The sequence below is a fragment of the Galeopterus variegatus genome, unplaced genomic scaffold (assembly GCF_000696425.1).
Source record: "Galeopterus variegatus unplaced genomic scaffold, G_variegatus-3.0.2 Scaffold1148, whole genome shotgun sequence".
NCBI lineage: Eukaryota > Metazoa > Chordata > Mammalia > Dermoptera > Cynocephalidae > Galeopterus > Galeopterus variegatus.
In genome coordinates, this window is record NW_007727259.1 from 67,460 (window position 1) to 93,973 (window position 26,514).

At 45.6% G+C, this 26,514-nt stretch overlaps 2 protein-coding genes across 3 annotated transcripts; both read left to right on the plus strand.

The window, feature by feature from the left end:
• Positions 1-248: 248 nt before the first annotated feature.
• Positions 249-5,307, plus strand: LINGO4 (leucine rich repeat and Ig domain containing 4). The gene is made up of 2 exons (XM_008575139.1): positions 249-414; positions 2,837-5,307. Exons 1-2 carry the CDS (start codon positions 353-355, stop codon positions 4,629-4,631), a joined length of 1,857 nt encoding a protein of 618 aa, XP_008573361.1. The 5' UTR covers positions 249-352; the 3' UTR covers positions 4,632-5,307.
• Positions 5,308-14,174: 8,867 nt separating this feature from the next.
• On the plus strand, positions 14,175-25,441 carry TDRKH (tudor and KH domain containing). Of its 2 annotated transcripts, none has more exons than XM_008575141.1 (14): positions 14,175-14,908; positions 18,151-18,300; positions 19,000-19,106; positions 19,788-19,887; positions 20,888-21,027; positions 21,141-21,462; positions 22,300-22,460; positions 22,649-22,821; positions 23,050-23,114; positions 23,410-23,561; positions 23,795-23,896; positions 24,158-24,254; positions 24,427-24,518; positions 24,703-25,441. In XM_008575141.1, exons 2-13 carry the CDS (start codon positions 18,177-18,179, stop codon positions 24,477-24,479), a joined length of 1,596 nt encoding a protein of 531 aa, XP_008573363.1. In that variant the 5' UTR covers positions 14,175-14,908; positions 18,151-18,176; the 3' UTR covers positions 24,480-24,518; positions 24,703-25,441. The 2 variants fall into 2 exon arrangements, with proteins under 2 accessions (XP_008573363.1, XP_008573362.1); XM_008575140.1 differs by having other exon boundaries at positions 14,176-14,908; positions 19,698-19,887.
• Positions 25,442-26,514: the final 1,073 nt, after the last annotated feature.

Sequence of the window (26,514 nt, forward strand, 5' to 3'; positions counted from 1 at the left end):
CTTTAGAGCTTCGCAGCTGCCTCTGTTGCATGAGCCCTCCCCAGGCACCAGAGCCTCCCTCCTCACCCCCTCCCCCCTCACTCGCCATCCTGTAGTGGTGCTTGCTGCAGCCCTCCCTGGTTGCCTTATTTATTTATTTTGCACCAACAGGGTTGCTGCAGACTCATTCTCATCTGGTTTAAAAAGAGAGAGAGAGAGAAAAGGAGAAATGCTTTCTGGCTCTTTACCTCCGTCTTGGCGGAGCAGCTGCAGCAGCAGCAACAGCAGCAGCGGCAGGCAGGCGGGCGGGCAGTGGGCAGTGGGGAGTGAGGCACACAGGGGAGGTGCGGGGCCAAGGTGCAGCTCGAATGGGATGGGGCTCCCAGCCACGGACAGAGGCAGTGCCCAACTTGATACCACCCTCCAGCTTCTCCGGTAAGTGCCCCTACCCTCTGTCCTGAAGCTGCAACTGCCCTTTCCCATAACATTCTCAGAAGCAAGGCCAGACCAGTGTGCCTGTCAAAGCAAGAGGGTTTGTGCCCCAACCCCAGTCTCATCATTAATCCTGGTCCCACAGGAATTTGATGGGGAAACTAAAATATCCCAGGTGCCCCTGGGTGGAAGAACTCCAAGGAGACCTCCCTTCCATCTCCCCAGTGCTCCCTCTAGCTCTGGGAGGGGTTTCCCCCACACTCAACGCAGGTATTCCAGAAATCTTGCTCCCAGGAGCCCCCCCCATGCCTCAATCAGGTATGCTCTAAAGAGGATATCCCTGTTCAAATGTGTCCCCGGACTGCCATATAGAGACAAAAAGAAAGATCGCTGTCCTTGAGAGGGTGATGCCCCAGACCCCACCCCACTGAAGGAGAGAAAAAAGTGGTTCTGACACCCATCTCTCTTCCTGCCGAGTGGACAGAAGCCAGTCCTGTAGCCATGGAGGTTGGCAAAGGAAGTTTGTGGTTAAATTAGCTGCCTTCTAAATAAAGGAGATTGGCCCCAGAGCCCCCAGCCCCTGGACTGGCAGGTTTTGGCAACTAAGAGGAAACTCACAGGAGCAGGAAGGAGGACAGCAGGGTACATGCTTCAGTGCACTTTTGCTGAATGTAGAGCCAAAGGGTGAACAGGAACTGCAGCAGTAGTGATGAAAAGCTAGCTGTCAGGTGGACTTCCCAGAACAGGCACTGGGAGAATGGGGGCAGGGCTGGGACACTTCTCTCCCTGGAGAACTCTTAGTATGCCACTGATACCTGTTAGGTCAGCAGCCTTGGCCCCAGGCCATTCTTTCTCATCCCAGGCCTCAGAATGGTTTTCTGCATCTCTCTGCTCTTCTGGACTCTTTCTTTAGTTTCCAAACTACTACAATCCTCTGAAGTGGCTACGGAATAGCCACTAGAACGATCCTTCTAGAGGAGAGTGTTGAGTGGGTAGGCAAGGGGAAGAAATCACACTGTCTCTTAAACTACCTCTGCCAAGTTCCACATGGGAGAAAATAGGGTATGTGGTAGAAACGAGGCCCTGTAGAGTCCAGAAGGCCTAAAGCCCAAAAACCCAAAGGGATCAATTGGGATCTGCAGCTGGGAGCAACTCAGGCATGCTGCCTCACAGGGGGCCCGTGCCTTGCCAGTTCCAATACTCCCCTCGCCTAAGGTCCCAGTTGGCACTGAATGGGGTGAATTGAAGGACTCTCACCACTTCGCGGACCCCTTCTCCTCTATCACCACAGCCAGTCCCCAGTGGTCATTGTAGTAACTGCCTTCCTGATATTGTGCAGGCCTCTGGTACCCAGAAACCCACTTTAAATCAACAGGCTCCACATACTGCCAGTGCCCAGACATCTGCAGTGCCAGCCAAGGACTCCCTTCCCCCACCCCCACCCCCACCCCATAGCATCTGGTCAGCTGCTGTCTCCCCTCGCTTATCTACATCTCCCTAGTTCACCATCCATCTCTTGGGTATTGCTCAGGCAAAAGGGAACAAGAGCTTGCCCTCAGATTCACACACTGGACTAGAATCAAAACACCATAGCTGAGGATATGAGAAGTCGAAGATTGAGGACTGAGCATCAGAACTTAAAACGTGGTCATCCTTTGGGTCCCTTATACACCCCAACTCCATCTGTAGGGGAGGAGGGATCCCCTGCTCCCGAGTCAAGTGCCCCCTGCATCTTGTGCCATGGCTAATGCACAGCTTGGCTGTCAGCCACACAGGCATTCTGGGGAGATTGGATCTTGCTAGTCCAGGGCTCAGGCCCTGGGCCAGGCTGGAGGAGGGCAGAGACTGGGGGCATGTGTCCCAGCCTTGGGTGACTTAGTCAAGGTGAGGACCTCTCTCCAATGAGGACAGGGAACTCTAGCTGAGGATGTGATCTCCCTGAGCCTTAGGCAAAGCTATGGGTACATAATAGGGCGAGCAAGAGAGGGCAGTGATGGACAGAGCAGAGCTTGGGAAGAGCAGATATCAGGGAGAAGGGACCTGAGGCATTCCTGGTCCTCACAGGCACTGGTAAAAACCCATTACAGGGAGACTCAAAGTTACTTCCCTGCTGCTACCTGTGCCATTCTCACAAAACTTTCTCAACAGGAATCAGGCTTGACTAGGGTTCCATGAGCTACAGTAAACACTTGGCTGGTTATCCAGGGCTGGAAGGGGAGGAAAGTAGAGATTCCCCAGAGAGGAGCCCCAGGAAGTCCTAGGGAAGTAGTGCACCAGAATTCCTCCTGGTTCTGTGCCCTAGTTGCTGGCAATGCTGAGACAGATATACCAATTTCTCCCCTCTCTAAGGAGGGCCAGGGAAGCTTGGGGTCACCATCATCTGAAGCAACTTTCCAAAAAATGGCCATTTTATCATCTATTCCAGGATCGAAGAAGGGATGGATGCGGCCACAGCTCCAAAGCAAGCCTGGCCCCCATGGTGCCCCCTTCTTTTCCTGCTGCTCCTGCCTGGAGGGAGTGGTGGCAGCTGTCCTGCTGTGTGCGACTGCACCTCCCAGCCCCGGGCAGTGCTCTGTGCCCACAGGCGACTGGAGGCTGTGCCCGGGGGACTCCCGCTGGACACTGAACTCCTGGACCTGAGTGGGAACCGCCTATGGGGGCTTCAGCGGGGAATGCTCTCCCGCCTGGGCCTGCTCCAGGAACTGGACCTCAGCTACAACCAGCTCTCCACCCTGGAGCCCGGGGCCTTCCATGGCCTACAAAACCTACTCACCCTGAGGCTGCAGGGCAATCGGCTCCGAATCTTAGGGCCTGGCGTCTTCTCAGGCCTGTCGGCCCTCACACTGCTAGACCTCCGCCTTAACCAGATTGTCCTCTTCCTAGATGGAGCTTTTGGGGAGCTAGGCAGCCTCCAACAGCTGGAGGTTGGGGACAACCACCTGGTGTTTGTGGCCCCACGGGCCTTTGCAGGGCTGGCCAAGCTGAGCACCCTCACCCTGGAGCGCTGCAACCTCAGCACAGTGCCTGGTCTGGCCCTCACCCGGCTCCCAGCACTAGTGGCTCTAAGGCTTCGAGAACTGGATATTGGGAGGCTGCCGGCTGGGGCACTTCAAGGGCTGAGGCAGCTAACAGAGCTGGAGATCCACCACTGGCCATCTCTGGAGGCTCTGGACCCTGGGAGCCTGGTTGGGCTCAATCTTAGCAGTCTGGCTATAACCCGCTGCAATCTGAGCTCAGTGCCCTTCCAAGCACTGCACCACCTGAGCTTCCTCAGGGTCCTAGATCTATCTCAGAACCCTATCTCAGCCATCCCAGCCCGAAGGCTCACCCCCTTGGTGCGGCTCCAGGAGCTCCGACTGTCAGGGGCCTGTCTCACCTCCATTGCTGCCCACGCCTTCCATGGCTTGACTGCCTTCCACCTCCTGGATGTGGCAGATAACGCCCTTCAGACACTAGAGGAAACAGCCTTCCCTTCTCCAGACAAACTGGTCACCCTGAGACTGTCTGGCAACCCCCTGACCTGTGACTGCCGCCTCCTCTGGCTGCTCCGGCTCCGCCGCCACCTGGACTTTGGCACATCCCCCCCTGCCTGTGCAGGCCCCCAGCATGTGCAGGGGAAAAACCTGAGGGAGTTTTCAGACATCCTACCTCCAGGGCACTTCACTTGCAAACCAGCCCTGATCCGAAAGTCTGGGCCTCGGTGGGTCATTGCAGAGGAGGGGGGGCATGCCATTTTCTCCTGCTCTGGAGATGGAGACCCAGCCCCCACTGTATCCTGGATGAGGCCTCAGGGGGCTTGGCTAGGAAGAGCTGGGAGAGTAAGGGTCCTAGGGGATGGGACGCTGGAGATCCGCTCAGTGCGGCTGCGGGACAGAGGGGCCTATGTCTGTGTGGTCAGCAATGTGGCTGGGAATGACTCCCTGAGGACCTGGCTGGAAGTAATCCAAGTTGAACCACCAAATGGCACTCTCTCCAACTCCAACATCACCACGCCAGGGATCCCAGGGCCTTTCTTTCTGGATAGCAGAGGTGTGGCTATGGTGCTGGCAGTCGGCTTCCTTCCTTTCCTCACCTCTGTGACCCTCTGCTTTGGCTTGATTGCCCTCTGGAGCAAGGGCAAGGGCCGGGTCAAACATCACATGACCTTTGATTTTGTGGCACCTCGGCCGTCTGGGGATAAGAACTCTGGGGGTAACCGGGTCACTGCCAAGCTCTTCTGATCTTTCCTTCCACTCTGGGGACCTGGCCAAGTCAGTTTCAGATACCAAAGAAGACAGAAACAAGGCCACTTGGACCAGAACCTAGTTCCAAGCAGCTCAGTTCTCCCACCTGCCTGCATTGTGCCAGCAATGCCTCCTGATAAGAATCTGCTTCTGCAAGCTTTTCCAGCCCGAGGGTAGCATTGTAATCTCTTCTCTGAGGGTCCCCGGGAACTGCCCATATGGACCCTGTAGTCAGCCCAGCCCTCTCTTCACCACTGCACCCTCCTCCCCACCCCACCCCTATCCACCCAAAGCAGGAAACATAACCAAGGCTCCAGTCTTCTATGCTAACCATTAAGCTTTCTTCACACACATGTCCTATAATAACAAGTACCAATTGCCGACAACAGCTATGAGATTAATTCAGAGGTGGATCTGGGAAGTGCCACTTGCTTCTTGGAGTCTCTTCTCCTCAACCAGGCAGTTTCTTTTTCTTTTCTGCTCCCCACTCCCACCACAGCCCCCGGGCACAAGGAACTAGAGCCTCAGACTAAGGAGAGGACCAGGATGAGAGTGTGGGATGGGTGAGAACAGGCTATACACCGGCACTGTGTCTGCATGAGCCTCCCTCACCTTCCTCTGTCTGTCATTAAACCTGCTGCCAAGGGGCACAACAGGAGGAGCCAAAACTAAACATGATCTCCGGAGTTTTCTTTACTTCACTCTATTTCTCCCCGCTTCCTACCCTTCTGCCTGCCTCTTGATCATGTATCCCGATGGTCTCGCCTCCATCTAACCCAGCCTGACAAGCAGGTTAAGCAGGCTCACCATGCCTGAGAGATCAGCACCCTCAGCCCCAGTTTCAGACTCAATCCTTTCCCTTTCACTCTCCATCTTCTGGAGCTGGAGAGATCCTCCACCTTCCAGGAGATCCCTCTGCAGCTTCTTCCCTTCTTTCTCATTTCTCAGTGGGATCTCCCCGTCATTCCTGTGTCACAGATCCCTAGTGCCCTTGGGGGAAAACCAGAAGGGAACTCCTAGGAAATGACTAACAAAAGAAAGAATCTGTAGTTGTCTAAGAAGAGAGACCCAGAACACGGTAGAACTGGGCTTGGAGGAACAAGGGAGGAGGGGCACAGCAAGCTGTAGTGAAAAGTGGAGGGAAGGGGGGAGCAGCAGAACTGCCTGCCTAGTTAATTTCCGCTACCCTTCTGCAGCTTGCTCATGTTCTGTTTTAAGTGCAGCCCCAGGGGGAAGCTGTCTCTGGATAGAGGTCACCGACTTACATATGGAGACCCCAGATGGGGAGGCAGAGTGGGAGGTGGAACTGCTGACTACCACTGAGAGTGCTTCAGAGGGCAAAGCAGAGCCAAAAAAAAAAAAAGAAAGTAGAGATGCTGGGAGCTCAAGGGACAGGGCAGCAGCCTCAGCATCATCAGAAGGGGAGGAGTGAAAGGGAGAGGGGAGGAGGGACTGAGAAGTGGAGAATCACACCACCCTGGGGAGCCAGCCCTTCTCTCTCTGCAGCAGCATCTGCCCAGTATCCTTGAGCTTCTCTGCACTCTCTGGAGCTCCCACTCACCCTACACCAAACCACAAGCAAGCATCGTGAGCTTCCTAGCCGATTCCTGCCACTGTTGTCCTCATTCTGAGGAGACTTTACTTCCCTAAATTCCCACTCATTAGAAGATTCCCAGCTCAAACTGTCCCTACAGGTAAGAGGAACAGGTGCCACTGAGGAGACAAAGCCGGACTTCACAGGCACACAAGCTCTTTAGTGAGACAGGAATGGGAATTTGAGGGAGGGGCCAGAGGTGAGTGTTGAGAACTGGCCATTTGGAGAGTGAAACTGGAGAAACCGACATTCTTGAGAAATGGGTGTATCCCTGAGCCTCCAACCTCCCCGCCCCCGTGCACAGGCAACTCATTAGCATCCCAGCAACCACCCCACCCCAGCTCCAGTTATCATGTGCCAGAAAGGTTTCCCAGGGCACAGCCCTCCCCCTCATCTCCACCAGCAGCTTATTAGGCTGGGACTTGGGAGTTGGGGGCCGGAGGTTCTCATTCTAGTTGCCCTCTCTGCAATGCAGAGAAGGGGAGAAACAGCGTTGCTGTTCAGAGAAATCTTCTCTGGGAAGCCTCTGAGGCAGTCGAGAAAAGATGACTTTCTGGTGAGGGGAGGTGTTGCTGCCCAAAGTCTCCAGAGAGCAGCACTGCCCAATAGAAATAGAATTCAAGTCACATGTGTAATTTCAAATTTTCTAGTAGCCACATTAAAAATATCAAAATGAAACAGATACAATTAATTTTAGTACTATATTTTATTTAACCCAATGTACCCAAACCATTATCACTTCAAAGTCAGTAGTGAAATATTTAACATTATTTTTCCATACTAGGTCTTTGAAATGCAGTGTATATTCTACACTTATATGACATCTCAATTCAGTCACCAGGAATTTAAATTTTCACCAGGAATACCTTATCTGTATTTAGATTTCATAAAATTCACTGTTGAAAGAAGTAGATTCACACATCCAAGTTGCTTCAAACATACTTAAAAGTTTTCCAATAACTGAATCAGGTATGTTTTAAATTTTAAGTTAATTAAAATTAAATAAATTAAAATTCTTATTCCTCAGTCACACTAGCTACCTTTACAAGTGCTTAATAGCCACATGTGGCCAGGGGCTACTATATTGGAGAGCACATCTCCAGATACGATGACCCTGGGCATAAACTAGGGTCTCCTTGGCAGCCATGGACAGTGTCCCCCCCAAAAACACACTCAATCTTGGGGAAATGCCTGTGGAGGTACTCCCCGGTACAACCTCTCATTCTTCATTCACAGCTTTTCCAGGATACCTTCAAGGGGTGAATGTAACAAGGTCACTGTGATGAGCCCATCCACAGCTTGTCCAATCATCAGCAAGCCAGGCCTTTATCTTGTCTGAGAAGGATGCCCTTAGCTAAGGTATGACTGTACAGGCTGTTGTGTGCCAATAAGTATGCAAATACAGCCAGGGACATGAGCGTGTGGTGTGCATGTGTGGGGGTGTTATATCACACTGTGGGGCAACCCAATGGAGGGTCTGCCCAGGTGGGACAGTAGTACAGAGAGAAGAAAATCACATCTACTGAGAACCTATTCTACACCAGTGGTTTTATGTTTTTTTATTTAATCCTCACATCAACCCTATAAGGTAGATAGGCCTCTTAGCTTATAGACTATGTCAAATAGATTCAGTTGCTCGAGTGTGCAGAGCTAGTTAGTGAGAGGACTGCATTTGACTCAGCCATGTGCATTCTGCCACACTGCCCTCTCCCAGGGCCTCTCAGTTGCAGGACAGGGCCTATGAGAAAGGTGAAGTCCGCCCACTGTGAACTTTTAGAGTGCACCGGGATCACTTGCTGATCCTCAGCTTCCTTCACTCTATCACTCTAATGCACTTGGATTCAGAAAGTTGGGGTTTTTTGTTTTGTTTTTACTTTCTTCTCAGTCTCTTCTCCCAATGTCCTTAACTACCTCTGCCTCAGGGACTGGTAGAAAGGAACAGAAATTACAGGGGTCAGATAGATGGAAGTGAAATGCCTGGCTCCCAGCAAAGGACACTCTCATTGATTAAAAATGGAGGCTTCAGATTTCCAACTTCCTTTTCTGGGTTCTAACCTCAACAACCTCTTAGGTTAGACAGAGAATGCTCAGGAATTCCCAGTATATCAGAACAATCTGTGAGCTGTTTCAGATTTGAGAAGAATTTGATCCCGCTCACCTTCTGCCTACCGCTGCTTGACAGAACCTTCCTGAGGTCATCCTATCCCGCCCTCCTCTCACCCCTCCTCTCTTCCATTTCAGACATGGTCTTGTCTAAGCTGGGAGAATTTTGGACCCAAAGACCCTCTGGCACCATTTCAGCATTCTCCATTTTGGTCCCTGATACATTCTCTAATTTCTGACTTCTACTTCCTTTGCTGTGCTGAATCCCTGATTCAAGAGATGAGAGCTCTGAAAGGCAATTCAACTTTTTCGAATCACAGACCACTCTGAGAATACCTGGTGCAAGCTATAAATTCCCCTCTGGTGTAAGCTGTGAACAAAAATGTTTATACATTATCCAGGCATTCTGAAGCCTTCACATACTCCATGGAACGTAGGTTAACAACTTCTGCTGTGAGAAGCCTCAGGTTGCAGGGGGAAAGCTGAGGGTTTAGGCTGCCTTTGCTTGAAAGGATCCATTAGAGGCAATGAGAAAAGGCTGGGAAGGATTACAGTATGAAGTACACGTTAGCACAGGTAAGAGCAGGTGGTAGGATGAGCTCTGTAAGAAAACACACTATTGCCTCCAGCATTCTCCCTTCCTTTGTCCCCTTCTCCCACCAGCACCCACTCCCAGGGAGAGGCAGAAACCTTTGGGTGGGACTTTTCCTCTAAGAAGTGAGCATTGTAGTGACTCAGGCTGGAGAGCTTATGAGACCAGGGACTCCTGAGTCCTGTTCCTCCACACTGATTTTTAAGGGGAACTACATAGGAAGACTTCGAGCTGGGTGGTGGTGGTCAGAGACGCTGAGGAGAATCTTTCTCTTAAGGCACTTGCCACGATTCATCAATCTGACCTAAAGACTGAATGGTAGCACCAGCATAAATTATGATACTAAGGCTCATGCTTCCAGTTGCTGGTTTCTAGTGAAGAGGTTTGATTAATGGGGAAGGAAGGAGTAATACTTACGATGGGCAAAAGGAGAGATGAGTACTGTTTTTCAAAGACTTAGACAGCTGAATATCATTTGAATGGATCGTTTTCACGTTGTACTTGAGGGGAACTCCGAGCATCCAGGGTTCTGGAGCCAGGCTACTTGTGTTTGAGAACCCCTCACTGCCCAGACTTATAGCCAAAGACTACATCTCTGCTTTGGCTTCTTGAGTGGAAACACCTGTTCACTGAACTCTCTGGGCAACTCAGACCTCATGTTATCTCATTTCATCTACTGCCTCCTGCTGCCTGTTCAGAACACCCCTGAAGGAAAGAGAATAGACTCTTAGGAACTGGAGATGAGAATAAAGAAATTACAATTCACCCAATCCCAATTCACCCAATCCCAACTCAACCTTTCAATCCTGATTTGGGCTCATAGAGGGGAAAAGACATGACAAATCCCAAATGCACAGCGACTTGAGAGTGAGTTTGGAATCACCTCACCTAAAGTTATATCTTAAACTCCCCCAGCCTCTCTACACCCAGTCAGAAGTCAACCCTCTTTTTAAAATTTTCCAGGAAAAGTGATTTCACCTGCTTTTCACTGCTCTGATTAAGAAATTCCTCCTGTGGTTTAATTTTTAATGCCTTTTTGGACTTCCACTTCATTTCCTCCTTTTTGCTCACCCCCACCCCCACTGGAGCTGGAAGATGAGGGCCCATAAAGTAGACCTGTGCTTTTTACAGCAACACTGGACATTCTTCCTTGGCTTTGAACTATTTTCAGATACTTTTTACTTTTTTTAAAGTAAAAATAGGGAGCTGGCCCATGGCTCACTCGGGAGAATGTGGTGCTGATAACACCAAGGCCGTGGGTTCGGATCCCATATAGGGAGGGCCGGTTAGCTCACTGGGTGAGCATGGTCCTGACAACACCAAGTCAAGGGTTAAGATCCCCTTACCGGTCATCTTTAAAAAAAAAAAAAAAAAGTAAAAATAGGGCTTGTCAGTTAGCTCACTTGGTTAGACCACAGCCTTATAACAAAAGGTCAGAGGTTCAGATCACCGAACTGGCCAGCCGCCAGATTAAAAATAAAAAGTAAAACTAGTTATAGCAATCGAGGCACTCAAATACCTAGAAATAATCTTAACAAGAAAAATGTAAACTCTACATGAATGAAAACTTTAAAATGCTACTGATGGGACATCAATGATTTAAATGTATGGGAAGATTCTGTATCATAAAGACAACAATACTCCCCAAGGAAATCTGAAAATATGTGATTCCAATCAAAATAACATTAACAGTAGGACATAAAAGTAAATTATAGTGTATTCCCATAGTACAATAATATACAGTAATGAGAATGAATGGACTAAAATTATACTCAACAATATGGTTGAATCTCACAGAAATAATTTGAACAAAGGAAGCCAGACAAGAGAGTATATACTCTGTGATTCTCTTTATATAAAACACAAAAACAGGCAAAACTAGTTTATGGTATTAGGAGTTGGAAGAGTGGCTATCCTTGAAGGGAGTAGTGACTGGGAGGGAACAAGGACAGCTTCTGGGGCACTGGTATGTTCTGTTTCTTGACCTGGTGCTGGTTACATGAATGTATTCCACTTTTGAAAATTCATCAAGATGTACACTTATCGTTTGTGCATTTTTCTGCATGTATATTGTACATTAATTTTTCAATTGTGGTAAAAAACACAAGGTACATCAATTTTAAAAAAAACAGTATGGTAGGATATGAATGGACATATCAATGGAACAAAGTGAAAAATACAGAAATAGAACCAAATACATGTGGCGATTTGTGTATCATAAAGGCAGCATTCAAAAAGGAGAAAATATGGGGTCTTTGAATAAGAAGATTGGATAAAACAAAGTAAAGTTGGATCCCTAGCTCACAACTTTACACCGAAATAAATTCCAGATGAATCAAATACATACACAAAAAGATAGTACAAAAGTGTTTAAATAAAGCATAGGAGTTTTTAAAATGATCTAGGTAGTGGAAGCCTTTTCTAAATATGGTGTGAAATCCAGAAGTTATCAAAGAAAATGTTGATAAATTCACTTATGTAAAAATAAAAAATATTTGTATAGCAAAAAATCACCACAAACAAAGTAAAAAGACATAGGGAAAACTGGGAAAAGGAAAAAATATTTTTAACTTCCATACAAAGAGCAAATATTAAGAAAAGACCCAACAACCAATAAAAATATGAACAAAGTATATAAGCAGATAATTTACCAAAAAAGTGCAATTGTCACTTAAACATATTAAAAGATTCTCAAACTTATATATAAGAGAAATGAATATTAAAATTGCAGTGAGATACCGTTTACACTATCAGACTGTCAAAAAACAATAAGTTTGATAACACTGTGCAAGTGTGCAAACCGGTCCTTTTCAGACATTGCTGATGGGAGAGAAAATTGGCAAAACTTCTGTGGAAGGCAATTGGGCAATACTATACTTACCAAAATCTTTCTCAAACATTGCAGATGAAATGAAAATTAGAAAAATCATTTTGGGAGGAAGGGAATTTGCAAAAGTGCATATGTCCAAATAAAAAAAAATAAAAAAAAACCAATGCACACACTTCTTTAACCTGTTATTTGCATCCCTAAGTTTTTATCATACAAATATACTCATAGAAGAGTGGAATGAAGTATGCTTGCATATCAATATAATGTTAAAGGACTGGATATCTTATATCCCTCAGGCACACTATGAAACTATCACTGTGAGGCAGATCACGTGCTGTCATGCAAAGATTTCTAGACTATATAAAAGGAAGTTGCAAAATAGTACGTGTAGGGCCGGCCGGGTGGCGCACTGGATAGTCCGCCCAAGGGTTCGGATCCCACTTACAGACCGGTTCCCGCTCACTGGCTGAGCGAGGTGCGGGAGCAACACCGAGGGTTGCGGTCCCGGTCCGGTACGGGCGCGACACTGAGGGTTGCCATCCGTTGCCAGACACGAAAAAAGACAAAAAAAAAAATAGTACGTGTAGTGTGTTATTAACCAGGTAAAAATATATACATACGTTAAGTACAGAATATCTTGTAAAAAAAAATGCACAAGAAACTAGTAACACTGATTGCCTCTCAAGGAAAAAGAGACATTTACTTGTAATATCCTTTTGTTCCTTTTTTTTTTTGGCAGCTGACTGGTACATACAGGAATCCGAACCCTTGACCTTGGTGTTAACAACACGTGCTCTAACCGAGCTAACCCGCCAGCCCGCCTTCTGAATTTTGTAGAATGCGCATTTATTATTTATTTAAAACACATACTTTTTTTAATTAAGAGAAAACGAAAAACTGAGACCCAAAGGCATCTCCCTAACTGACCAAAGATACAATCTAGAGTTGCGTTAATTCAAACAAACGTTTATTGAGAGCTCATCACGTGCCAGGCATTGTGCGGAAGATCTTCCAACGACAAGGAGCACCCGACCCCTTGTCTCCAGGATGAGCCCCTAGTGGAAGGCGGGGGACCGAGGGGGGCACAGAGCCCGGCTCGTGAGGAGGTCGCAGGGCCCAACCGTTCTCAACGGTCCAGCGACCCTGACGACGGCTGGAATTCTATCTTCCAAAGCAAACCGCAGCCTGCAGAAACCCACCCCCAGAAACGCCCCCCCAGCTCCCCCCGGCTCGGGCCTTCGCCTTCCGCCCCGACCTGCCTCCCCCGACCCCCGGGGACGACGGCTGGAATTCTATCTTCCAAAGCAAACCGCAGCCTGCAGAAACCCACCCCCAGAAACGCCCCCCCAGCTCCCCCCGGCTCGGGCCTTCGCCTTCCGCCCCGACCTGCCTCCCTCGATCCCCGGGGAAGGGCGGGCCCCTGACGCCCGCACTAGCCGCAGCCCCCTTACCACGACGGTCGGAACTCCGGCCCCATCTCCACCTCTCCCGCACCGTGTGTTCATGCCTCGGCCCAGGAATAGAAGCGTGCGTCCTCGCTCTCTGCGTTTCAGGGCCTTCCCCTCGACCTTCTGTCCATCTGCGAAGCCTAGTTCATAATTTTTATTTTTTATTTTTTATTTTTTTCTCATTTCTCCTGAGCCCCTGTCACAACATGGGGGACCGACCGAGGCAAAAGATCCCAAGAGAAACAAGCGGTGGAGCACCGCCCATCACGAGGCTGCTTTCCTGCGGTCACGAGGCTGTGGAGTGGCAATAGCTTGGTACAAAGGCGCCAATTTTGTGTGAGCGGTTACAAGCATGAGTGAATGATACCCAACCCCCTCGCACCTTGGTCCCAACCTCGGGAGCGCTGATTCTCCCCCAGTGTTTAGGAGGCGGAAGCCTCCTCGGTATTAGCCTAGCGGCGGGCTGAGTGACAGCTCCGTGAAGCTTGTAACTTGGCTGTTTAATTCCCAGCAGGTGCGATCCCGATGAACAACCTCGCCTTTTCCGGGACCTCATTGGCTGACAGGGTGGGCCGGCTTTGGATTCCATCCGGGTAATTGGGAATTAGCATGCAGCTGCCCCGTCGCTCAGAGGCAGCCGACGGAAGGATTGGTTGTGGCGGGAAAGGCGATTGGTCCGACTGCGAATGGGGCGTTGATTGGTGCGGGCGGGCTGCGGGGGCGGGGAAGTAGCGGCTGAAGCACCTCCCGCAGGGCTGGGCGTGGCTGTGTGGGTGGGAGGTGGCGGGGGTGGCCGTGTGGAGGTGCGAGGCGCGAGGAGCTAGGCGTGAGGTGGGGCGTGCGACGGCTGACTCTGGGAGGAGCGGTAAAGGCGGGGATCGAGAGCGGAGGTTTGGGGAGTGGGAGAGGCTGGGCAGTGGTTGACGGAAATGCGGGGTCCAGGGAAGGGAGGCGCCGACGCGCCGGGGCGAGGCGCGGGTGTGGGGCCCAGGGCGGGTTCCAGAGCCCCGGTCTCCGAGGCTCTGTTTGGGGGTAGCTTTCCCGGCGGGGGCTAGTAGCTGCATCCAAAGGAGATGCTTTGGTCCTAGGGTTAGGCCCCAACGGACCCGGTGCGAGAGACACTTTGCCCCGAGTTAGTTTGCCTTTTACTTTCCCCAGCTTTTTCTTTAGTTATTTGCAATAGGATGACTGTTTACAGTCGTCGCACTAATACACTAGGGTTTTTGTTTGTTTTTCCAATCTCTCTCCTTATTCTTTAATGCAGGTATCGTTATGGGGTTTGGCTGAAGACCCCCCATTTCAAAGCCTGAACTTTAGATCCTTTCCTTAACTTGAGAGAATGGCTTGAGGCCTTTTTTTACTCACGGTTTTAAAAGAAATGTACCAAGGATGAGAACGTATGAGGTGCTTCAATTCTATAAGCAGGTTACCATGTTTTATTTACGTTGTAGGTTCTGGTTATCAGGAGATACTGGAATGAGTTATCCTTACCGGCATGGAGCTCACAGTGTGATTTAACTGCTACAAATATTTTGAAATGATAACATAAAAATAAGACTAGTTATGCATATAAGGTCGTCTTTGGCAACTGTCTAATACAAATGTCAGGAAATTTCAGAGTTAGCTTTTACTAAAGCCATTACCTAGCTACATTTCACACTCAGAAATGATCCACGTCTCTTCTTAGCTTCCCCAGGAACTATGACCGTAAGTTCTAGTCTCTTCTCCCTTCCTATTCAGTATTTATTTAGCCTCCTCTCTGCAGACAGACCATTCAATTTTAAATAATAAAATCAAACTAGCATTCAGTGCTATGAAATTATCCCCATTTCCACCATTATTTCCCACTTTTATTTAAGGGAAACTTATAGCTGTGAAAGGATATGCAAATGGTAAACAAAACTATTCTTATGAATCAAGTAGATACTCATTCTTTGAGACATCAGTTGATAATAAGCACAAATTCATTTGTAATATCTAAAGAGGAGTTAGTGAAATTTTGCTTTTGTTTCATATAGAAGTCGCCCAACAGATTTATCCTCGTCATAGATATTCATCTTCCTGGGACACACACTCCATCCACCACCAAATCATCAATGTTCTCTATCTCAAACACCACTGTATACCACGTGCTTAAACCAGAAATTTGATAGCCAGCTGTTTGGCTCTGCCCTCTGCTTTTCCATAAATCGATTGCTAAGTCTTGTGTATTCTGCTTATTAAAACTCTAATCCATCTACTTCTTCCATCGTTGACACCTCGACCCGTCTCTGATTGGTCTTTCTGTACCCTGCTTCCTTCAATTCATTCTCCTCACTACAGAGAAAGTCGTTAATTAAGACTTTACAAGCATGGTGTGTGTTATGAAGGAATGGTTGGAATACTATGGAAGCCTATAGCAACAAAACCCAACCTAGTGTAGGGTGTCAGGATTTGGGTGGTGGGGGAGACAGGTTGGCTGAAGAGCAACAAGAATATTAGGTATCCTTTTGTCTTGATCCTTATATTTTCAGAGCTAGAGGGAAAAGAATGGTATTAGTCCTTTGAGCTTTTGTAAAGCGGTGCGATTATGACTGCCCTTTTTTTTTTTTTAAAGATGACTGGTAAGGGGATCTCAACGCTTGGCTTGGTGTTGTCAGCACCACGCTCAGCCAGTGAGCCAACCGGCCATCCCTATATAGGATCCGAACCCATGGCCTTGGTGTTATCACCACTGCACTCTCCCGAGTGAGCCACGGGCTGGCCCATGATTGCCCTTTAAAGCAGTCTTTTTTCCCTTGCACACTGTATTGTGTAGAAATAACTTTATTAGCTGTGTTACCTTAGGGAAATCCTTTTATATCCGAGAGCCTCAGTTTCCCCAGTTGCTACATTTTAATCGAATCAATTTCTGTGGTCCCTTCCAGTTCTAAAATTCTATGATTTCTATGCCCCATACATGTGAATTATGGCCAGAAAGGTGGTGGTAAAGGCAGACAGCATTAAAATACAGAGCAAGTTATTGCTCTTGTTCATAGGGATACATTTATTTCCATTTTCTGAAATCTTGAACACTTACAGACTCCTGCCTATCAAGACCTTCCCTGCAGGACGGGAAGCTCCGTGAAGGTAGCTACTTAATTTTGTATCTTGTCTGTTCTCTCCCAAGGGCCAAGCACACATCAGGTACTCAATATTTATTGGTTTGAATGCAGCAGATAAATGAGTCATTTTAATGAGATGGTTTTCAACTATGTGCCATCTAAGAAATAAACCTTTTAACTTCTAGCTCCTCCCTACTGTTGCATTGACCAAGACTTCATATTGTCTTTGCATTGCCATGTAATTACATGTTTTTGTTTATCTTTCCTACTAGATTGTGTGTCTCAGAGCAGGAATTCTTATTTCTCCTGTCCCCAGTATACTCAGCCCACATCAAAGAACTAGCATTACTTAACGAGCCACATTAATAATGAAGACAAGCTTTGTACTTTAGAGACCATCTGGGAAGATATATGAAGTAACTAGGAGATAAAAGTCATCAAATCTTTTCTAGAAACCTGGAATAAGCCACCCTTTAGTGTAGGAAAGTAGCAGTTTGGAGGTTATGTGTGCAAGAATTCTTTAAGCAAAAAGTCTTTATGAAATGGAACTTGTTTCCTTTCCTTTGGTGTATACAAAAGTGTTTACATGATACCACCTAAACTATCACAGTAGTGAAAGATTTTATTTGGAGTCCGTTTTTCAAAAAAGCTGATTTTTATCCAGTGAATTGGGGATAAAAATCCTTCCCATCCTACCCCCTAAAAAAGTGTGGGGGAGAAGAGGAGTAGTATTCTCTCACCTTGATCAGTCTCTAAAAGCGATATACTGGGTATATTGAGTAACTAATTGCCTGGAATAGATGAGACACTTGAAATCTCCACCAAAATAAGGTTTTTTTATTCCCCTCCAGAGCACGAGTCTGATTGAGAGGGTGGATTAAATTTGTTTAAAACTATTGGCTAGAAAAAAATAGATTTGGCAGATTTCCTGTAGTTCTCTGAAGAACCTTATTCACTTCTACTGATCAGTAAAGCTCTTTGAGACCAGATGCAAATTCAGGTTGTCCGTATGGCAGTAATAAGAAATTCACCTCCAGTCTCCTTACCTGACTGTATCTGCTGCTTAGAATGAGATTTCTCTGCTGGGTCTCCTTTCCCTCTTCCTGATAGGCTTTCAGGGAAAGCATGTGTAGAACCAAGGTTTTATTCCAGAGTAGGTCCTCATTAAATATTAATGAGTATGTTTTTAGCCTTACTAGGATACAACTAGTTTGGTTTTTTTCCCCCAAGGTGAAAGACATTTTTATGTATTATAATTATTTGGGTTGAATTTTTGTAGCTGGAGGCAAATTATAGCATAAATTACATTTATTTATCCTTAAGCAAAGGTACAGTTTTGGTGAAGGAGCAGGACAGAACCCCATTTCATAGTTGGTTGAGGATTAAATAAAAAAAGTAGAGACAGTAAATGAACACTACACTTCCAAGAAAGATAAGTAGCATGAAGAACTTTACTATGCTTGGAATGGCATTCCTTGCAAAGACAACACCTTCTGGAAAGGCCAGGAGGCATAGAAAGACTTAGATAAGGGATTTTAAGCAGTTTTATATAAAATCTAAGTATATATTTTTAAAATATTTGATTCATTTAATAATTTTTTTGTGTCTTTGTCTTTTAAAACTGTGATCAATGTATAGTTCAGTGGGGTGGGGAGTGAGGTAAGTCTCTACTTAGTTGTATGTGTCCCTTAGCTAACTTTTTAAAAATACTTTGAGATCTTTTATATGAAATAGATTTTGAGATTGCTGAAGCTCTTGAAATGGGAAAATAGGCAGTAGTATTCTTTTCAACACTGTTCCCTTGCCTCTCTGCCAGTCATACAGATGTTGGGTGAAAGCTGCTTTTCCCTGGTTTGCTTATTTCAGGATGTAAGTAGGAGTACCAGCAGAAAATGTCCACTGAAAGGACTTCTTGGACAAGCTTGTCCACTATTCAGAAAATAGCCCTGGGCCTCGGGATCCCAGCCAGTGCAACAATTGCCTATATCCTATACCGCAGGTATAGGGAAAGCAGAGGTATGTGAACCACATGGCTGTGCATATGAAAATGTTCAGACTAAGTTTCTGCCTTGTTAAGTTGAAATGAAAACTCCTTGCCAGATGGTATTGTTTGTTGGGATGTGATTGGCTTTCTGTGAGGAATCTTTGAAACTGTTTGGTTTTTATCTTTTCTATGTTCTTACTGTGAAGCTAGTCTATGAAATGAACTCATAACTCTGTTGATGTGTTTCCTTCAGCAACATTAATGTAGCAATGGGTTTTTTAAATATCTATATCTTATCTTTTTTATATGTGCCTTCTCTCTAATTAGTTGTTAGGAGAAGGCAGTTTTCCCACACGTTGGACCTGGAAAAATGATTTTATGTACAAATCAGTCAGAAGTTCTGAGCCTAATGTATGCCTGGGGCAACTTCTGGCCTTCATTCTACTCTAGGAGTCTTATCTTAGAAGAAGCAGTTTGCCCCAAACTCAGCACCTCTTCTTCACAGTCTGATTTTCCCATTTTAGCATCTGAAACAGTATCCCAGAGAAAATACCCATCCCTGGTCTTTTGAGACCTTCTAATTCCCACTGCTACTTCTCCTTGTCACTATGATTGAGATGCTCAGTTTATCTCTTGGGTCAGTGCCTCTTTGACAGCCAGAATTTGGGGAAGGGCTAGTGGTAGCTTTCGGTGTTATCTGAAGTCTGTCTGATAAACCATGACCTGCGCAGAAGAGCGGCTAACATTTGTTGGGGAAGATGACATCGAGATAGAGATGCGGGTTCCCCAGGAGGCTGTGAAGCTCATCATTGGCCGGCAAGGAGCCAATATTAAACAGGTAAGTGTGTGAGCAGGCAGTCGGCTTTCCCAGGGATTCTATTTGTTGACTCATTTCCTTCTTCTGACCCGATATCATAAAACACACCCATGCTATGTATATTTTAAAAAGAAAAACTACAGGAACTTTTTTGCTAACTGTGCTGTTACTTCTAGAGGAAAGTACCTCTATTCCCTGGAGAATGGATGACTTCACTTGAAATAGGGGTTTTAGAGTGAGTAATTGTCAGCTTGGTATAACTTGAACTATTCTGTTATGGAATTAATGAACCTCCTGTTAATTGACAGTAAATATTTAATTGCTTGGCTCTTATCATTTTCCATTGTTCAGTTGAAATGGCAAAACAAAATATTTCATTCTCTACTCAAATAAAATGATGGAATGGTTTTGAAATAACTGCAATTTGGAGTTACCTTTGTTACTAATCTCCTTCCATAGGTACAGGTAATTGAGGACCAATTATAGCATTTTTGATCAGCTGATGCCTTTGGCCACCTCCATATTCCTCCAGAGTTTGGTTTAGAGTGTCCTTAGCCAGGCCCAAATGGAACCTCTCCCAGAATGTACTGCCACGTATCCTTTTCTCTGCAGCTGCGGAAACAGACAGGTGCTCGGATTGATGTGGACACGGAAAATGTAGGCGATGAGCGAGTGCTTCTTATCAGTGGTTTTCCTGTTCAGGTGTGCAAGGCCAAAGCAGCAATTCATCAGATCCTGACAGAGAATACCCTGGTGTCTGAGCAACTCTCAGTTCCCCAGAGATCTGTGGGCAGAATCATAGGTACCACTGGATGGCTTCCTCTGCTGTTTCCTGTATTCTTTACCTTTGCCTTTTCTTTCATACCTTCCCAAGGGTTTTTTCTGGCCTAGTGCCCCTTCACCCTGCTGAGGGGGAAAAAAAAGACAGGGACATTGAGACCAGAGCTTTACCTTTTTATAGAACTGAGGTAAAATAAAACCCATTAGCTCAGGAAGTTGTGTGATGTGAACCTTACAAATAGATTCAAGAAGCATTCTGGTAAATGTACAAGGGTACTTAACATGAAACTTCCAATGAACTTTTTTTTTTAAAAGATGACCGGTAAGGGGATCTTAACCCTTGACTTGGTGTTGTCAGCACCACGCTCACCCAGTGAGCAAACCGGCCATCCGTATATGGGATCCGAACCCGTGGCCTTGGTGTTATCAGCACCGCACTCTCCCGAGTGAGCCACAGGCCGGCCCCCAATGAACTTTTTTATCTTTCAATTCTATTTTTCCACGAACTTTTTGGAGAATACTTGTATTTACCTCAAAACAGATTTTTTAAAATCTCATAAGATTTTTAAAGGGAAACTAGGGATGCTCATGTTGTCCCAGATCTTTCAAGATAATGCTGTAGAGACCGCCTATTATGCTTTCCCCTAGATCATTCCTTAGTGCTGCTGTTGGAGGCAGAGAAATGTCCCATCCTTGGTCCAGTGTTCTGACACCATGTAGCATATCTTCTTGAGAGCTGGAGATACAAAGTATGGCCTTGCTGAGTGGTCAAAAAATGGAAATGACATGAAGTTAACCTAGCCAAAGTGTGGAGTTTAAATTTGCTAAAGCAAAGAATCCATTATTTTCTTTCCTACAGTAATGATTTCAGGATTCTTGTTTTCCATTCAACATCTTACATTCTGTTTAATTTGGAAATGAAAACTGTCTCCCTTCTCCTATTATATACAAAATATTGACTTCTGTAGTTGTTAAGGTTGACCAGGAGGGAAGGACAGATTTTTATGTATTGTTCAATGTAGGGAGAGGCGGTGAGACGATTCGTTCTATCTGTAAGGCCTCTGGAGCCAAGATTACCTGTGACAGAGAATCAGAGGGGACATTACTACTATCAAGACTTATAAAAATCTCAGGAACACAGAAGGAAGTGACAGCAGCTAAGGCAAGTAGCTGATAGACTTTGAATTGTCCCTAAGAATGAAAAGAACCCTTTACTCCATCCTGGGTCAGAATATCTGTCCACATAGATAACATCCCTTTTTAAATTTTCCCCAGCATTTGATACTGGAGAAAGTTTCAGAAGATGAAGAACTTCGGAAGAGAATTGCCCACTCTGTAGAAACCAGAGTCCCACGCAAGCAGCCAATCAGTGTGAGAAGAGAGGAAATGACAGATCCAGGTGATGCTGGAGAGCCAACTTTATGGAATAGCACCAGTTCTAGCATGGAGCAGGCCACACCCCTGGTGGTTCTTCCTTGCAAAGGAGGCGGCGACATGGCTGCGGTAGGACCAAAAGAAGGTTCCTGGGAGAAACCTAATGATGACAGCATTCGAAAGTCTGGAGCTCAGGCCAGTTCAGAGATGTCCATGTTTGAAAGTATGTAACAAAGAGAGAACCCGTTAACTGTATGGAAGATGGAAATACTATCTTAGATGACCCAAAATAGGAAGCAATAAAAAATTTCTTTTCATGACTGTGCTTATACGTGTGTCATCACAGATGTGCCTTGCTGTTAGTATCTCATTTGGATTAATACTAAACAATAAATAATATTTTTCCAAATATAAACAAGCTAATGATAAAGGAAATGAGATAGAAATGTGCTGACACAGATAACTAGTTTGTGAGTAATATGTCAAATATTCTTCCAAATAAGTAAATGATATTCTTCTTCCAAACAAGTAAAATTTAGACAAGTAAAATTTAAATGAGTAAAATTCTCAGCCTGATTTTTTTTTCTGTCTCATTACTGTATTTAAAAATCATTATTCAAGATTAAAAATGCCACGAGCTTTCTCTTCTGTACATAGGTACTAGCATGGGCAGAGATGACCATGGCTCCCAAGAAGCTCATGGACTTGTCCAGGGCCACATAATGAATCAGCAGTAGAGTGGGATCTAGAACAGGCCCATACCTTTTTGCTGATCCATGCTGCAGCTAGCGTATGGAGGATTTACCTTTATTATAATTGGTGACTGACTTAAATACATGGCATATGACTAAGAATGTTACTCAGATACATAGAAAAGTACAAGAGATAGTTTCATAACCTTTCTACAGAATGTTCTTTATGAATCATCCATTTGTCCTTCCAGCCATTTTAAATATGGTAACAGCCACTTGGTATTTGTACCTCTCACCTCCTTGATGCAGTCTCCCCATTTCAGCCAGAGATGGTTCTGATATGACCACCATCTTATCCCTGTGTTCAGTTCCCAGTCCTGACTTCAGTTTTCATGCTGATGAGTACCTAGAAGTCTATGTCTCTGCTTCTGAACACCCTAACCACTTCTGGATCCAAATCATTGGCTTCCGCAGCCTGCAATTGGATAAGCTTGTCAGTGAGATGACCCAGTACTATGAGAATAGTCTGGTGAGTTGCCATAGAGACAGAGCTGGGGTTTGATGAAAAAGGGGCATATCTTTTTCATTGTAATATGTTATCTTCCTTTTCCTGTGGGGCAGTTACTCGTTCATTCTTCCTTCTGGTTTTCCCTGTTTGTTTATTAGTTTACCACTTTGTAACTCTACCCCCTCCTGACTCCTCACCCCCATGTATAGCCTCAAGACTTGATTGTGCACGTAGGAGACATTGTAGCAGCACCTTTACCTACAAACGGTTCCTGGTATCGAGCCCAAGTACTTGGGACCTTGGAAAATGGGAACTTAGACCTCTACTTTGTTGACTTTGGAGATAATGGAGATTGCCCACTAAAGGACCTCAGGGCTCTCAGGTCAGTGGGGAGGCCAGGGTGGAGACAGCTGGAATCCCAACTGTTGACTCAGCCCTGGCCGTGGAGTGGTGTGCTGTTAGCACTCATCACCAGGGGAATTTGGAAGGGAACCTGTTTACAGAGAGCAGATGATTATCTTATGCTTGTCAATTGGTTTTGTCTAAAAGCAAGGAATATAAGAAGGCCCTTCTGGCCCTAGGATTTTAATTTCAGTTTCTTTCACTTTAGGAGTGACTTCCTAAGCCTTCCATTTCAAGCAATAGAGTGTAGTCTGGCACGGATTGCCCCCTCAGGTAAATTGGTCACAAGGCCTATTGACCTTGCCTTTGAATAGAATAACTTTCATGCAGCACATGGGAGGAATTCCCACATTCCCAGGCTTTTTGTGTTCGGGGAGCTCAGATGCCTTTTTCTCACCAGTGTTAGAGAGCAACAGCCAGAAACTTGCCTGGCAGACCCAAACCCACCAGAGAAGACATAAGTGCCTTCCTGAGTAGAAAGGGGTAGTTCCAGTTTCCCTCCAGGGTATAATCCCCACCCCTGTCAGCACTGACCTCTTCTGAGGCACCCCTTACAATCTTTTGCCAGGTGAACAATGGGAAGAGGAAGCTTTGGATGAGTTTGAGAGACTCACTCACTGTGCTGATTGGAAGCCCTTGGTGGCCAAGATCTCTAGCTACGTCCACACTGGCATCTCAACCTGGCCAAAGATTTACTTATATGATACTAGCAGTGGAAAGGTAAGATTGAGATTCACTCACTCCTCACTCTGTCTTAATTGTATTCATAGCCTCTTTTACTTTTCCTTTCCCAGAAACCCTTATCCGATATTACACCTACTTTGTAAGTTCTTGCTCACCATCCCACAAAAGGGATGCCTTTAAAGCATCAATCCTAGCTCTTCTGCTCTGTTTGCTCAGACTTGCCCTTCCTTACAGAGAGAACATCATTCCCTTTTCATTTTTCTTCTCAGAAACTTGATATTGGGCTAGAATTAGTTCGTAAAGGATATGCAATTGAGCTTCCTGAAGACATGGAAGAAAACAGAACTGTCCAAGACATGTTGAGAGATGTGGTAAGTGAGCCATTGTAGTTATTCAGGGTGCTGCTTCTGAGCAAATTTAGTGCATAGAGAGACAATGAGGGTTTCTAGTCTTGATATTTTCTTAGCTCTCCTAAGGACTCTTTCTCCACTAATTGATCAAAGGAGGTATTGTGTCTCTAGCGGCAGCCAACTTCAACTGCCTTAACCAGATCCTATGAGTAAAGTAACAGCGTGGCTTCTCCTTTCCCACCAGCACACATGGTCTTCCTTTTTCTCTTTTCATCTCCTCAGGCCACAGAAACTAATGCCTCTCTCAGCAGCATGCTCAATGAGACCAAAAAGAGTCCTGGAGAGATAACACATACTCCGTCCTGCCTCAGCTTATCAGGTACAAACAGCATTTTCTCCCTAGACCATCAGTCTCTCCAAACTAGGGAGGTTAAAGCCTTGGTTCCTAGGTCATTGAGCACTGAGAGGCCCATTTTTATCCTGAGCCTCACTGGCAGTGCATGCTACATAGGACAATGTCTAACTTTCTCCTCTTCGTTTCTGCTCCATAGAAGCTGCCTCTGTGTCTGGTGATGATAACCTTGAAGATGACCACTTACTCTGAAGTCTGGGCTGCAGCTGGCTCAGCCGTCTGCTTTGCTGTGTGAGTGGAGCTATCTATCTGTATGAACAGGAAAGTAATGAGGGTGACTACAGGGGCCTTGCTTTATTATTCCCTCTTCCCCATGCCCTATTTTAATATACTTCTTTGCAGCCGATTTCCTGTAGCTTAACTTGCTCTCAGATTGAGCCCTTTCAAGCTTTTTGTCTCTTTGTGTCTTTGGCAGGATTTGGCACAGGATTTGGTACCTGGAGAGAGGAGTCTATGATAAGGAGATCCATGCAGTTCTTCCTTTATTACACAAATGGTCTGGCTTGCTGTGGACCAAATCCATTTTCTCCTTCCCTTGGACTACCAGAAAGAATATGGGGCAGAGGGAAACAAGTACTTCTCCCTCACTCCAACCCCTTACTTCTCCCCCGCCCTCCAGTGTTTGAATACTGCTGTGTTACTTCCAGGCTGTTCAATGTCAGGCTCAATCTCCTCTGCCAGTCATGCACATTACTGCTAGGCTGTGTCCTTTTTGAGCCTAGGAAACAGCCAGGGTTTGGTCACTGGAAGTGATGATTCTGCAGACTTCTGACTCACCTCATCAGGTGATTCTGATTAAAAGAAGTGTTTGAATGGTGAACTCAAAGATTGGGAACTCAGTTGAGTCAAGACGGAAAGGAAAAACCAGCATAATTATATTAAAAAGCCTCAGGAAGTGGGAAGAGAATACCGCCTCCCAGCCTTAATTGCTGATGTTATTGGAGACAGGTTTTTGAAACAGTGCTGTGGTTATTTTTCTGTAAACTTTAAAGTGCAAGTAGAAAAGGAGAGGAGGCAGCTCAGGAAATACTCTAAATTGCTAGTATGGTATCTATAATGTACGTGTATTCATACATCCAAAGAGAAAAGAACATATATAGTTCTGTTTAAATCATTTGGGGGATTCTTTGAATAAAGTTCTCAAGAAAATTATACAAAAACCAAATGCTGATTGAATCACAAGGTGAAAGCAGGCCTGTGGGTAAAATATGTTCTGAGCCTAAATCTGGTGAAAATTGCCAACCATTTCACATAAAGGGGTCCGTCCGTTAAACAGGTGATGTCCCTCCCATGTACATATCCATATTCTCTTCCTAAAGTTACTTCAGAACCACTCACTAAGACCCAAAACCTTAACCTATGTTTAGGGTGTGCAAATAAGACCCCCCACCTGAGGAGGCCTGGATCAGGATTCTAGAAACGTGGAATTTAGGAATAATATCTCCACTGTAAACTTATTGTAAGACTTTAGGTAATCTGATTGCTTACAGTATCTTTCCATTTCTGACAGTATTTCAAGGCTCCAATGAGAACTGCAAAGGTACTTAAAAGTAAATATAAATGTATAGTAATGGGGGGTGATAAAATAATGGCAGATGAAATGAATTTTTTTTTTAGATCCAAATAAGGTAAACTGGAAAACTTAAAATTAGCCCATAAGGATGCCTAATGCAGGTCCTTTTTTCAATCCAGGAATTAGTGCAGTCTACCTGTATATTACATGGCAATTGTGTTTTCCTACAACCACAATTTTCAAAATTTATTTTCTCAGAAAAACCTCAGTACCAAGTAGCAGAAAGGCTCTAGCAAAGGAGCAGCTCTGAGTAGCTTCTTATCTTGGAGGAATCCATGAGAGGCTTCCACTGACCTTATATTTCAGACGCTGGCTGCAGTGAACTCACTGAAGCATACCTGGCTCTCGAATTGGAGCTACTGTACAACAGGATCATGAGGACATTTAATCCCCAGGGTCCTCATTTCCTCAGGGGCCTTTACTCTTAGAGATAGTGATCCCTTCATGTAAGTCATTCATAGGACTTCCCACTTTACAAAATAAGTAGTGCCTCATTCCTACCTGTAGTTGGTTACTGTGTAATAAGTTTATTCCCTTAATATGGCCTTTAAGTCTTGTCAGTTTACTTCCCATTCTGATGAGTTCCTTATTCTTCGAGTAAAACCCAGTACTTTTCTTGCTGTCAGGTAGCATAGAAGAGGGCATTCCAATTTC

Bases quoted from the DNA above. Each gene is read 5' to 3' on its own strand.
- LINGO4 (XM_008575139.1), top strand. From the start codon at position 353: ATGGGGCTCCCAGCCACGGACAGAGGCAGTGCCCAACTTGATACCACC. The intron at 415-2,836 runs GTAAGTGCCCCT...CATCTATTCCAG, and splicing joins ACCACCCTCCAGCTTCTCCG to GATCGAAGAAGGGATGGATG.
- TDRKH (XM_008575140.1), top strand. From the start codon at position 18,177: ATGTCCACTGAAAGGACTTCTTGGACAAGCTTGTCCACTATTCAGAAA. The intron at 19,107-19,697 runs GTAAGTGTGTGA...TTTTCTCTGCAG, and splicing joins AAGGAGCCAATATTAAACAG to CTGCGGAAACAGACAGGTGC. The intron at 22,822-23,049 runs GTCAGTGGGGAG...CTTTCACTTTAG, and splicing joins AAGGACCTCAGGGCTCTCAG to GAGTGACTTCCTAAGCCTTC.